This window comes from Chelonoidis abingdonii, chromosome 4, assembly GCF_003597395.2.
Source record: "Chelonoidis abingdonii isolate Lonesome George chromosome 4, CheloAbing_2.0, whole genome shotgun sequence".
Lineage (NCBI taxonomy): Eukaryota > Metazoa > Chordata > Testudines > Testudinidae > Chelonoidis > Chelonoidis abingdonii.
The window spans coordinates 130612435-130626506 of NC_133772.1; the positions used below are offsets into that span (position 1 = coordinate 130612435).

Genomic DNA, 14072 nt, shown 5'->3' on the forward strand with positions numbered 1-14072 from the left:
ATTCCAGGAGACTTACCGGTTGTCAGTTTACAGTCCAGGGAGAGATGACGCAGAGTTGGCCTGATGGTATCTACTACGACGGAAAAAGGAATGGTGGCGGTGGAAAAGTGAACTCTCACACCACCTGGAAACTATCTGCAGCGGCAACAAATCAAGGACCTGTGCACTAGCTTCGCCCCATTGTTCTCAGCCACCCCAGGGATGGACGAACGGGCATACCACCCATTAACACAGGTAATGCTCACCAATTAAAAACACCACCACTACCGGGTGTCTCCTCACGCCCAAGCTGCTATAGAACGGGAGATCCAGAACATGCCTACAGATGTATATACGCTCATCTACCTGTGCATGGGCATCTCCAGTGGTTCTGGTATCCAAACCAGATGGGGAAATACACTTTTGCGTGGACTACCGTAAGCTAAATGTGGTAACTCGTCCAGACAACTATCCATGCCACGCACCGTGAGCTATTGGAGGAAGTTGGGACGTGCCCATTCATATCTACAATAGACTTAACTAAGGGGTACTGGCAAGTACCGCTAGAATGAACCTGCTAAGGAAAGGTCAGCATTCATACCCATGCGGGGGTGTATGAATTTAATGTACTTCCTTTCGGGCTGCGAATGCACCTGCCACTTACAGAGGCTGGTAGATGGTCTACTACATGGGCTTGGGCAAACATGCGTTGCCTACCTCGATGATGTGGCCATTTTTCTGACTCCTGGCCCGAACACCTAGACCACCTGGAAAAGGTCTTTGAGCCGCATCAGCAGGCCGACTGACTGTTAGGCCAAAAAGTGTCAAATAGGCCAAAACAGAGTGACTTACCTGGGGACACCAGGGTGGGTCGAGGAACCATAACCCCCTACAGGCCAAGGTGGATGCTATCCAAAAGTGGCCTGTCCCAAAGTCAAAGAAACAGGTCAATCGTTCTTAGGCTTGGCCTGATATTACAGGCGATTGTACCACGCTACAGCCAAATCGCCGCACCCACTAACCGACCTGACTAAAAAGACCCAGCCAAATGCAGTTAAGTGGATTGATGAGTGTCAAAAGGCCTTTACCCAACTTAAGGCGACACTTCATGTCTGACCCTGTTGCTAAGGCCTCGGACTTGACAAACCATTCCTAGTAACCACTGATGCATCTGAGCGTGGGTATAGGAGCAGTTCTCATGCAGGAAGGACCGGATCACAACTTCCATCCTGTCGTGTTTCTCAGCAAGAAACTGTCTGAGAGGGAAAAGTCACTGGTCAGTCAGTGAAAAGGAATGCTATGCCATTGTTACGCCCTGAAAAGCTTGTCCCATACGTTTTGGGGACGGCGGGTTCAGCTACGACTGATCATGCTGTGCTTAAAAGTGGCTTTCATATGCCAAGGAACAACAAGAAACTTCTTCGTTTTGGAGTTTAGCTCTCCCAGATTTTGATTTTGAAATTCAACACATTTCAGGAGCTTCTAACCAAAGTCGCGGTGATGCACTCTCTCTCGTGAAAGTTCCCAGAATCCCTGCTTAAAATTTGTCCTTAAAATGTAGAAAGTCTTGTAGTTTACATAACTTAGTAGTATATGTAAAGGTGCATGTGTGTATTAATCTGTTCAATATCTAAAATCTAGGAAGAATCACCGCAGGGGTTCCCCCCACTGTCTGCGTTTTGGGGACGTCATAAACAGATAGCTAAGGGTTAATGTCTTTTCACCTGGAAATGTGTTAACAAACAACACCTGACCAGAGGACCAATCAGGAAACAAGATACTTTCAAATCTCAAGGGAGGGAAGCCTTTGTTTGTGATTTTTGGGTTTGGCTTTGTTCTCTCTGGGTCCTGGACAAGATTAGAGATGAAACCATCTGCCAATCTCCCTGCTACAGTCTCTTATCTATTCAGAATAGTGAGTAAGTAAAGGCGGTTATAGTCTTTTTTAATTGTTTTGCTGTATTTGCAACTGTGTATCTGCCTGGTGGAGTTTTTATGTGTATTTGCTGGAAGTATCTTAAATTGTATTTCTGCTGGAGAGAGCTTTCTTTCTATTGTCTATAAGCTAAGAGACCCTGTAATATTTCATCTTGAATACAGAGACAATTTTTATGTTTTTCCTTTTTTTTAATTAAAGTTTTCCCTTTTGTTTAGAATCTAATTGATCTTTTGGTTATCTTGGGTAAGACTCCAGGGAAGGGGGTCTGCACTCACCAGGGAATTGGTGGGAGGAAGACGACAGGGGGGAGGGGAAATCTGCTCTCTGTGTTTATCTCTCTCTACGGAAGAAGAGGGGGGGAAGGGAAGTGGGTTATTTTCCTTTGTTGTGAGACGCAAGGAATCTGAGTCTTGGGGTCCCCAGGGAAGGTTTTGGGGAGACCAGAGTTCATCAGGCACTCAGAATCCTGATTAGTGGCAGCGCTACAGGATCTAAGATGGTAATTAAGCTTAGAGGATTCGTGCTGGTACCCAAATTTTGGACGCTAAGGTTCAGATTTGGGAATTATACCATATGACACCAGCTCAGCTTTTAATTCACCCCACTCTTCCCAAAAGCTTGGGCTTTGCAATGTGCCCTGAAAATCAAATGGTTTGGGCGATTTGAATCAAGAATGGCACACTATCTGCTACACTCCTCCTCCTTGTTTTTATTAGTTTCCATCTGATTTTGTTTGTTTTTGCCAACAGGTTCCCCGTCTCAATGTTCCAGAAGACAAAGCAACTCTGAGATTAAGTGTTCCATAAAGCCTTGGAGATCCTCTTCAGTTCCCATGAATCAGTCTTCACTTCCTCTCGCGCTGGTAGGAATAAAGAAAGGTGAGGTTCTCCACTGGGACCGTGTCCTGTTCGACTCATGCGAAATTCTCTTCTCATGCTTTAAAGCACAGACTCTGTTGTGGGTCTGAAAGCTCTTGTTTATTCCATACTATCTGGTATGACCTAGAAAACTGTTGCTTTCTATAGTGCCTGGCGTTACCTCTTCCTTTTTGTTTGCCAATTGGAATTTCGAAGTGTTATTATTTAGTTGCATTGTGGTTGCAATGACAACGTGCAAGGTGCTGTCCGAACATAGATGGAGACACAATCCCTGTCCCAAGGATCTTACAATAAAAGAATAAATGAGCATATGAAGGGTGGGGGACAGGGATATAATCAGACAGATATAACTTAAACAAATCTGCTCACTGTCTCCACCATTGCCCCTCACTTTATCAATTGTTTGCCAGTTACTAATGTACTGATGGTTTATTAACTATGGACACATCTTGCATCCTTTATTTGCACAAAATTCCTGGGATACGAATGGATCCATGGATATTTGGAGCCTGGAGGAGAAATCTTCAGATTTAAGGTTCAGTTTCCAATTTCCTGTTTAAGGCCTGGGGGGCTTTAAATTATGCATTCCTGGATTCCCTCCCTATTCCACCATCCAATGTCTAACAATCCATTTCCTGTCCTCCCCTTTTTCTAAACCTGAAATTCCCCCATCTTCATCAGGCACATTGCCAAGCCCAGTTTGTCTTGCACAGCTCCAGTCTGCCACTCCATTCAAATGTTATATGCTATTCTGTGCAATATGCCCCAGGCTCTGCACTAACATCCTTAAGGGGCTCTGTCAGCGGTAAGTACATCTGTGCATGCATGAGAGATTGTTAAAAGACCAAAAAGGAAGGTGAGTTGGGAATGGATGGTTACAGGGTCAAAGTGAGCAGGGCCGGCTCCAGGGTTTTTGCCTCCCCAAGCAGCAAAAAAAAAAAAAAAGCTGCGACAGTGATCGGCACCTGCTCCACTTTCTTCTTCAGCGGCAATTCGGCCGAGGGACCCACTGCCAAATTGCCGCCGAAGAGCCCGCCATGCCATCTCTTCCCCTTGGCCGCCCCAAGCACCTGCTTGCTGAGCTGGTACCTGGAGTCAGCCCTGAAAGTGAAGATGTGAAGGGTCCAGGAAGAGTAAAGACCTGAAGACCTTTTGAGATTCAGGCACTGCAATAGAATTCCTCACAACACAGTGTTTACAATTGTTGTTCCATGCATATCCTGCCTCAACATCGCACCCAAATTTCTCTTTAAAAATGTCGTAAAAATGAATATTATGTTAAAAGTGCTTTGACAAATAAGCATCACCACAAATAAAATTACAGGGTATTTTTACAGCTGCAAGCAGAGTGTGACTGTGTGTTCATGTGGTTCATTCAAAATGTTCATAAACCCAGAGGCCCATATCTGGTGCAATAATTTCTCCCCCTCTTAGTTACTAACTGGCCTATGGCAGTAGGATCAACGCTGACACAGAAATGAATATAATGAGATTGACTGATAGTTGTGACAGGATATGAAAAGACTCTCCAATCTCAATTAAGTCACTTAATAAAGCTGAATGAATGTACCAAAGAGCCATGAAACATTTTTCAGCTTGGTAATTTGGATTGCCTCATTTGAATCTTTTCTTAATTAAAATCTAAATTTACAAACCCAAGGAAAAAGAAGTTATTAGCCAAATTAACCAGAATTCTTTTAAGGCCAAGATTGTCCAGCCAGATCATCAACTGATATAAATTGACATATCTTTGCTGAAGTCAATAGAACTATGCAGATATACGCCAGCTACGGGGCTGGCTCATTACATTGATAAAGTCATGCTCCCTGGTTTAGTTTCCCCCTGTGTACAGCACAAGCTTAATCATATCAGTTACGCAGCCATTTGTCCTGTAGCTTAAGAACCATAAAAATATATTTAAAATTTAAAAAAAACACTTACCATTCTGTAAAGTTTATCTTCCAACTCCTGATTAATTCTTTGTAAGGCTAGGTAATTATTTTGTATCCTAAAACAAAGATGATATAATATAGTTAGAAGTGTTTACATATTTCTTTTTACTTGTATTTTTGCACCTCAGCATAAACTTGGGCTTCCATTAATATTAAAGTATATTTACTTTTCACTTCTGCTGCCTATCAATGGTTAGGAGTTTAAAGCCCAAGGCTTTAGCAATATATTTACCATCCACTTCCTGAGAAAATCACTTTGTCATATTTGCTTACTATAGTTAGGGGCAAATTGTGCCAGAAGCCCCGAATGCACAAGAGCCAGCGCCATTCTTGGACATAACTATGCATGGAGCACCAGGATGTGGGAACCTGCACAGAGGGTATCATATGCACCATATTCAGGAATTGTGGTGGTAGAGCTGGGGGAGAGGCATGATCTGCAGATCATCAAGTGCATGGATTCACTAATCAAGCCCTCAGGTTAAGGGGTGAGGCTACTGGAGTTCTGAGATTGCAAGTACAGCCACATAAAGTCATCAATGAATGGCTTAGGAGAATTCCTTCTCCTGCTAGACCACAGGAATCCATGCCCTAGCACACCCAACACATTGACTTGGGCTTGGTGCAGGGAACAAAATGTTGCCCTCAAAAGGATGGATAGACATTTATTTTTATTAACACAATGGGACTGGGGTGGGATATAGGAAACAGAAGCTTCTGATTTATTCAAGAGTTACACACTCAAGAAAGTTTGTCAGCTTCTCCAGGCTGTCCTGCTAGTAACCATAGTGTTCTAGGAGAAAAGTTGCCTAGAATCGGCTATGTCAGAGACATCAGCCATTAGTATAACAATAGTTACTGTGCCTCATTTTTCCATATCCTAAAGGATGGTGGTGTCCTATTACACATGTGCATAACAGCCAATCAGTATGCACTTCTGTATGCAGGTAGGGGCCATTGGCAACTTAATGTTCAGGTTTGAAAAGTTTATCTAAATGCCTCCCAAATCTCTGCATTGGATATCTCATGGGAACAGACCTAAGGCCTTCTTCACTATGATGTCCTAGGCAATGGACCCTGCTAATAGTGAACTTGGATATAATGAACAACTGGGCCTAGACTGAGAAGTCTGAATCTGAATTCAGCATCCCAAAAGTACAGTGGGCCTAGAATCATGGTTTTGGTTTCACCGATTATAGAGGTAGGGAAAAGCCTTGAAATGAGGACTGAACTATGGATTCAAACTGCCCCAGAACTGGATGAGGGGATGGTCAGGCTGATTTACAATGAAATAGAGTGGCATTTCAGACCTATTTCCACTGCTTTGTGCTGTAAAGATTTTCATTCCAATTATATGACAAAATTCCCCATTTAGAGACTGCACCAGCGGATCATAATTGTGGGACTGTGGTTTCCCTAGGTGTTCAGAATTCTTTTGGGGTTGCGGGGTAGGGAGAATGGAATCTAGGTGTTAAGATCTGTCAGGTAGATCTGTGAGGAAAATTTTTGCCCCTAGTAAAGCTGTGGAAAAAGGAGGACTTCTCTATGGGGGAAATTCCCACCGTGAAAGGGGGTAGGGATAAGGTCAAATTAAGGTCCTTAAGCCTTATTTTGAGAGCCTAAAGAGGACTAAGGTGCTGTACAGACCTTCTGTTGGCCCACTACACAGAGGTGAACTTCACCCTAGAGGAGGGCTCTGTGGTAATGCTGTCTGCCAAGTAGATGACCAAACTGGTTAGAAAGCGTGTACAACGAGCCCTTGTACAGGACTAGAGGTCAGTTCATGAAATCACCAGCTGAACTGATAACTTCTCCTAACGTCATTGTTACAAATTACTAGGTGATTAAATGGCTTGGTTGGAGTTCACAGATCTCTCTGTCTTCTCTGTTCCTGTCATATGCACCAATTCATATTAAGCGTCTATATAGATGTCTGCTTCTGCAACCACTAAATAGGCTTTCACTGTTAGCCAGATTCAACATGACAAAGAAAAGTCTGAAGCTGTATTACACCCTATCCACCTTCCTCCAGAAAAAACAATAGGAGAGAGAGAGAGCGCAAACACTATAGGTATAGCAAAGAAAAGTGCCAGCCGACTTGGGCTTGGACTGCGGGACTGTTCCATTGCTGTGTAGACTTCTGGGTTCAGGCTGGAGCCCAAGCTCTGGGACCCTTCCCCTCTGCAGGGTCCTAGAGCCCAGGCTCCATCCCTAGCCCAGAAATCTACACAGCAATGAAACAGCCCAGCAGTCCAAGCCTGAGTCAGCTGACATGGGCCAATGATGGGTTTTTCTTTACTGTGTTGACATACCCATATGAGGCTCCCTATCTACACCCTTAAGAAAGCTGCAGGCATAGAACATGACCTAATGCTGCTCTAACTCATTAATTATCTATGCTATTCAGACGAGGGCATGCCATGGAGAGTAGCTGATCCCTCTGGCTTTGCTCCTAATTCAGCACAGGCCTGATTCTGCACTGTTTGGTATTGACTTCAAAGAGCACAGGGTCAGTCCCCATTAACACAACTCTTTGTGTGACACATAATAGTCTCCTGTGGGCTGTAATATTTTGGTCTAATTTTACTTGTTGTGCTTAGTGGGGATGTTGAGTAGCATTGGTGGCCTGTGATATACAGGAGATCAGCATAGGGCCTGGTCTACACTAGGAATTAACACTTCTGAGCGATGCACTTAAACCAACCTAACCCCCCGGGGTAGGCAGTGTTAGGTCGATGGAAGAATTCTCCCATTGACCGAGCTACTGTCTCTTGGGGAGGTGGATTACTTACACTGACAGGAGGGTTTCTCCCGTTGGTGTAGAATCTTCACTGGAGCGCTGCAGTGGCACTGCTGTGGTGGCACCATTGTGCTGCAGTAGTGGTTTCTGTGTAGACAAGCCCTAGATGATCTGGTGGTCCCTTCTAATATTAAACTCTTCACTCTGACAGTGCCTCCACTGTATGGGTGCAGTAGGAATGTGTCATGGGCCATAGGTCCCTGCTCCTCCTACTCTAATTCCCTACTCCATTTCCATCCAGGTTTGCTCTATCCACAAGAGTTAGTGGACTGTAGCACGTAAACCCTAGCTCTCTGAAGAACTCCTTTCCAAATCAATTTTTTAGAAAATTAACAAAACTCACTAAGCAAGAGCCAAATCTCAACAAAATGGTGACAGCTGAGGTGTTTAATGCCTATTTTGCTTTAGTCTTCACTAAAAAAGTAAACTGTGACTAGATATTTAACACAATTAGTGTTAATAACAAGGTGGAAGGCACACAAGCCAAAACAGGGAAAGAACAGGTTAAAGAATACTTAGATAAGTGAGATGTATTCGAGTCAACCGGACCTGATGAAATTCACCCAAGAGCACTTAAAGGAACTAGATGAAACAATTTCAGAACCACTAGTGACTATCTTTGAAAACTCATGGAGGATGAGTGAAGTCCCTGAGGACTGGAGAAAGGTACTTAAAAGGGGAACCAAGAGTAACTGGAGAAGTATAGGCCAGTCAGCCTAACTTCGATACCTGACAAGATACTGGAATGAACTATTAAACCATCATTTTGTCAACACCTAGAGGATCATAGGGTTATAAGTAAAAGCCAGCATGGGTTTGACAAGAACAAATCATACAAAACCAGTTTAATTTCCTTCTTTTGCAGGATTACTGGAGAATGGATGGGGGAAAGCAAGAGATGATACATTTTGATTTTAGTAAGACTTTTGACAGTCCCACATGAATTTCTCATAAGCAAATAAGGGAAATGTGGTTTAGATAAAATTACTGTAAAGTAGGTGCATAACTGGTTGAAAGACCAGAGTAATAATCAATAGTTCGCTAGTAAACTGTGGGGGACAGGGCGGGCGCTTGAAGAGGTCTGTCCTTGGTCTGGTACTAGTCAATATTTTTACTCATGACTTGGATAATGGAGTGGTGATTATGCTCATAAAATCTGTGGAAGACACCAAGCTGGAAGGGATTTCAAGCACTTTGTAGGACAAGATTAGAATTCAAAAGAACCAATGAGAACTTAGAGAAGGTCAGCATAGAGCCTGGTCTGAAATCAACAAGATGAAATTGAATCAGGTGCAGAATACTGCACTTAGGAAGGACAAATCAAATGTGCACCTACAAAAAGGGGAATGATTGGCTAAGCAGTAGTGCTGCTAAAAAGTATCTGGGATTACAGTGGATCACAAATTGTGTATGAGTGAATATTGTGATGCAATTGTGAAAAAAGGCTAATATAATTCTGGGGTGTATTAACAGAGTGTTGTATGTAAGACCTGGGAGGTAATTATCTTGCTCTATTTGACACTGGTGAGGTCTCATCTGGAATACTGTGTCCAGTTCTGGGCACTACACTTTAAAAAAGATGTAGACAAATTGGAGAGAGTCCAGAGGACAAGATACAAAAACGATAAAAGGTTTAGAAAGCCTGACCCATAAGGAAATGATAAAAACAGTGGACATGTTTAGTCTTGAGAAAAGAAGATGGGGCAAAGGAGAGGGGGAACCTAATAACAGTCTTTGCATATGTTCCGTATGTCCACAGAAGGTAGGACAAGAAGTAATTGGCTTAATCTTCATCAAAGGAGATTTTCCCAATATCTCAGCTAAAACTTTCTATCTATAAGGATAGTTAAATACTGGAATAAGCTTCTAAGGGAGGGTGTAGAATTCCCATCACTGGAGGTTTTTAAGAAGAGGTTAGACAAATATCTGTCAGGGTAGTGTAGGTATAGGTGGTCCTGCCTCAGTGAAGAGGGCTGGACTAGATGACCTCTCAAGGTCTCTTCCAGCCCTACATTTCTATGAAAACCCCACAATATAGAAGGAGCTGAGCTTCAGAAAGTGTTTCTGTTGAGAACTGTATGCAAAGGTAATCAAAATAAAGTAGATAAACACACGCACACACAAAACCCAAACTGGAAAAATAAAAGACCTATGGGGCCAAAAGAAGTGTCAGTACTGTGAATGGGGAGTGGGGAAATGGACTCCGAAATATATGGAAAAAAACATTAAAGGTATGAAAGGAAAATAATATAATAAAATGAAATAAAATCTTTTGGCAATACATTTAAAAATAAAGTAGGAGTGGGGAACATTAATCTGACCTGCGATGACCAAATGAACAAATGGTAACATAGCCCCACTTGTAGAAAAAGCATTCACCCCGATTGTCTGAATTTTGCAGTGTCCAAGACTTTTAAACTGTGAAATCTGTCAGCTTTGTAAATTTCATTGGTAATTGGGTTGACTGAGCTATGAATTGCCTTTCACAAAGAATGAATTATTTGACGTGACCCTGTTCACTTATTATGTTTTATGGTGCCTTCTCTGTGTCCTGTAGTAAATTCAAATTGTACGGCCCCCTTGTGCTCTGTATGTGTGGGTGTGTGCACCCGTGCAGTGCAACTGCTCATATGTTTCTCACGGCCTAATAAAAAGAATTCTAATCATCACTGCCATTAAATAGATATGTGGTCTAATGTAGCAGAAAATACCTTCCCCTTGCAAGGTAAAATTCACCCCTGTGCAGATAGCTCATACAACGCCTATGCACTGAGACCTCAAAAATGTGGGTTAAATGAAGCATAGGCCTTGTGCGGCTGGCCCTCTGCACAGGAGGAAATTTCACGTAGATAGCAGTTCTGCTTTGAAGAGTGACTGTACATAATGGCACCTTCTTCTTCAACAGGCTTGTTCCTTGTCTGTACTCTAAGTTTTATCTACTTTCTTACAAAGATGCTTTTTTCTCCTACTAGCACTGCAAAGGAGCCAACACAGCTGTGAGGGCCCTGTTCAGGAACCCACTTAAATACATGCTGAAGTCCATCCCTCTATAGTGAAGCACTTAAACACATATGTTTAAGTGGATTTTACTCCTTGTGCATCAACAGAATTCTACTCTAAATTCCAAGCGGAGATGATGAGCTTTGCACAGTTATTACTGAAGGCATAATCTGAGAGTTGTACAGGTGTGGGTGTGGGCCTAATTTGATCAGCAGAACCTTTATTACTGGTTGGGGTGCAAAAGAAGGAATGATTCCAGCAGGGCTCTTTGAGCTCAGTTTGAGTTTTCAGGACTGGTAGTCAAAATGCATGGGTTGTTTTTACTTTTAAACTGAGCACACTCTTAAACACAACACAGGTTAGATATTGGGAAAAACTTTCTAACTATAAGGATAGTTAAGCTCTGGAATAAGCTTTCAAAAGTGGTCACAGAGTTCCCATCATTGGACACTTTTAGAAACAAGTTGGACAAACACCTCTCAGGGATGGTCAAGGTTTCCTTGGTCTTGCTATGGGTCCACAAGGGGCTGGACTTGATGACTTCTTGAGGTTCCTTCCAGCCCTACATTTCTATAACTCTATGATATGCAAATCATTGCGAGGCACACGGAACCCCACAATGCCATTTCAGCCACTTTTCAAAGAAGAACTATGGTTTAAGGGTGGGAATTTCAAAATTGCTCAGCATTAGCCAAACTCAGCTCCTTCTGATGTCAATGAAAATTTTACCATTGAATTCAGTGGGAGCAGTATACGTCAACATGGTGTGCTTAGAAAATCCTACTCCTTTAGAGAATGATAGGCCATCAAGTCATCTAAATGTGCCCTCCCTAAACAGGAGATAGTTGTGTTTAAAACAAACAAAAAAGGCAGGTTGTTTTGGCATTACTGTGGATTAAATTAAGGGTGTGGGAGACTTTAGAAGCAATTGCTAATGGAGCTTCCAGCCTTTAGGGAGAATGCTGCTCAGAGCAGCAGTACAAGTTTAATGACTGAAATGTTTTTTAGCGTACAAGTGAGACCATGTTACTCTGTGCTTATCTAGTACAGTTGTTCACATTTTCCTTTCTCTTTCTTTAGAAATGAACAACATGGGAGATAAATTCTTGATGTTCTAATATTGCTCTTACTGTTCTTTACACACTGATCTTCATATAGTTATTTTTACATGTTGCTGACACTCTTTTGGATCATACTTTTGTTTAAAATGTTTATCTGTTTCCAGTTTGGGGATTTCTAGGTGTTTATCTTGCCTTATTTTTTTATGTTTTTGCTATTCTCAATAGAAACAATTTTTAAAGCTCACCTTGTAACGTATTTTGGACTTCCCACATGATAAGTCTTCGGAGGAGAAATCACCTGCCTGGAACATAATTTTTTGCATAAATTTTCTTCGTAATAAAAAAAACTACTAAGTAGAGTTTTAGAAAAGCACTTATATTCGTTTGATTTTAATACTTTCCACTGATAACGTTCTTTGCAATAAATGAAACACTTTATGGGCCCGACTTTCAGGGGTTCTGAATATCCACAGCATCCACTGAACCTGATCCATTGTGCACTGATGTCAACAGCAGTCTTTCTGCTGATTTCAACAGGCACTGGATCTGGCTCATTGACCTGAACTGAAGTAGCAGGCGCTCAGGGTGACGTTACACCCCATATTCTTCATAGAAATATTGTTATGATATGAATATGGCATAACTAAGGTATGTTTTATGCAAGATGGGTCATGCGAGGTATCATTGGAAAGGTTATGATTTACTGAATGTGATTATCCAATTTGTATGCATGTATCATTTCTGTATCTGAAGTTAGAAATATGGACTACGTAATAATTACAACTGTGTTTTTACCTGGGGAATGCCCACCAGAAGTATGCAAATAACTTGAATAGGCCACTAGGAAGGACAATAGGACTTTGAAGATACTAATCTCCCTCCTTCCTGAGAAGTTTCCTGGGATGCTGCTTTAATATGTGATCATGTCACCTGGTACAGGATACTATCTTGACATGCTGGTACTTTTTCACAGGAAGTGGGTGGGAGTCAAACTGGGAAACAAAGGATTCCTGCATATATAAATCCTATTTAAGGCTGGGGAGTGAGTTAATCTAGACTCTTCTGCACTGCCTCCCCACCCAAGAAGGAAGACTGCTGAAAACAGCTGAAGAAACAAAGGAATTAAGATGGGGGGTGGGGGCAGGGGCTGAGCCCAGGCAAGAAAGGTCAGCCTGTGAAGGGTATACCTGGAGATTTAAACTGCAAGCAGTGCAGTTTACCTTCAAGAAACTCTGCAACCTGCATAAAACAACTTTTAGGGTGAGAAATTACTGTTTGTAGCCAATTTCTTTAACGTATTCCGTCTAGCTTGTGTGTTTTGTTTTATTTGCTCAGTAATCTGCTTTGTACTGTTTGCTGTCCCTTATCAATTAAAATTTACTTTTTGTAGTTAAACTTGTTTTTTGTTTATTCTAAAACCCAGTTTGTGCAATTCATAACTGGGCAGTGCGGGGAGGGAGGGCAAAAACTGTATATCTTTCTCCATACTGAGGGAGGGGGTGAATTTCATGAGCTTACAATGTATAGATCTCTATACAATGCAATGCAACATAATTTTGGTTTTACACTCCAGAGCAGTGATAGGCAACCTGCGGTCCACAGGCCACATGCAACCTATCAGGGTAATCCCCTGGCGGGCCACCTGACAGTTTGTTTACATTTGCACGGCCATCTGCAGCTCCCAGTGACCCTTGTTCATCATTACCGGCCAGTGGGAGCTGCGAAAAGTGGCGCGGGCCACAGGGATGGGCTGGCTGCTGCTTCCCGCAGCTCCCATTGGCCAGGAATGGTGAACCACGGCCACTGGGAACGGCAGGCGGCCATACAAATGTAAACAAACTGTCTAGTGACCCGCCAGCGAATTACCCAGACAGGGCACAGGTTCCCCACCACTGCTCCAGAGGGTATGGGCACAGGAGTGCTGGGAAATTCCCCAAACTGAGTCCTCCCATACAGAGCTGACTCCAGAGTGTGTGATTCTATAGCTAGGTGGGTCCTCACCTGTGTGTGTGTGCACATGCGTGTGTTGGAAGGGGCTTGAGAGCCTCTCACAGCAGCACAGAGTAAGGGGAACCCAGGCTAGCGGGACAGGCAGGCTCAGTGAGACCCCAGCACATCACCTGGTGGCCTGGAAGTGGGGGATCCAACCCATCACACTCAGAACTTCTGAAAATCAGGCCCTACCTATATAAACAACCTGTCTACAGGCCTGATGTAGTTTTTACTCTGGCAAAACTCCCACTGACTGCATGATTAGCCTTTTTATAATGTCCATTGCTCCTTCTGAGATCCTAATGTATATTATAAATAAGCAGAGATGGTAGGGAAATAAGTATATAGACCTCATGCAAGATTTACTGCACATTTTCTAAAAGGCAAAGTTGAAGCAGGTTTTATGGCAGAAGATGGTTACTATACTTAAATACAGAGGCATGTTCCTATAAGTATTCCAAGCATAGTGAA

The 14072-nt window shown here is 42.7% G+C and overlaps 1 protein-coding gene across 6 annotated transcripts in view; it reads right to left on the bottom strand.

Annotated features, from left to right (window-relative positions):
- Positions 1–14072, bottom strand: part of BEGAIN (brain enriched guanylate kinase associated) — a 263709-nt gene that overhangs the window by 85444 nt on the left and 164193 nt on the right. For 5 of the 6 annotated variants that reach the window (XM_032763503.2, XM_032763500.2, XM_032763501.2 and 2 more), the window contains 2 exons: positions 11855–11911; positions 4738–4804 (listed from right to left, as the gene is read on the bottom strand). In XM_032763503.2, the coding sequence (XP_032619394.1) occupies positions 4738–4804; positions 11855–11911 (124 nt within the window). The remainder of the gene's footprint in view (positions 1–4737; positions 4805–11854; positions 11912–14072) is intronic. The other variant, XM_032763502.1, reaches the window with a different exon arrangement.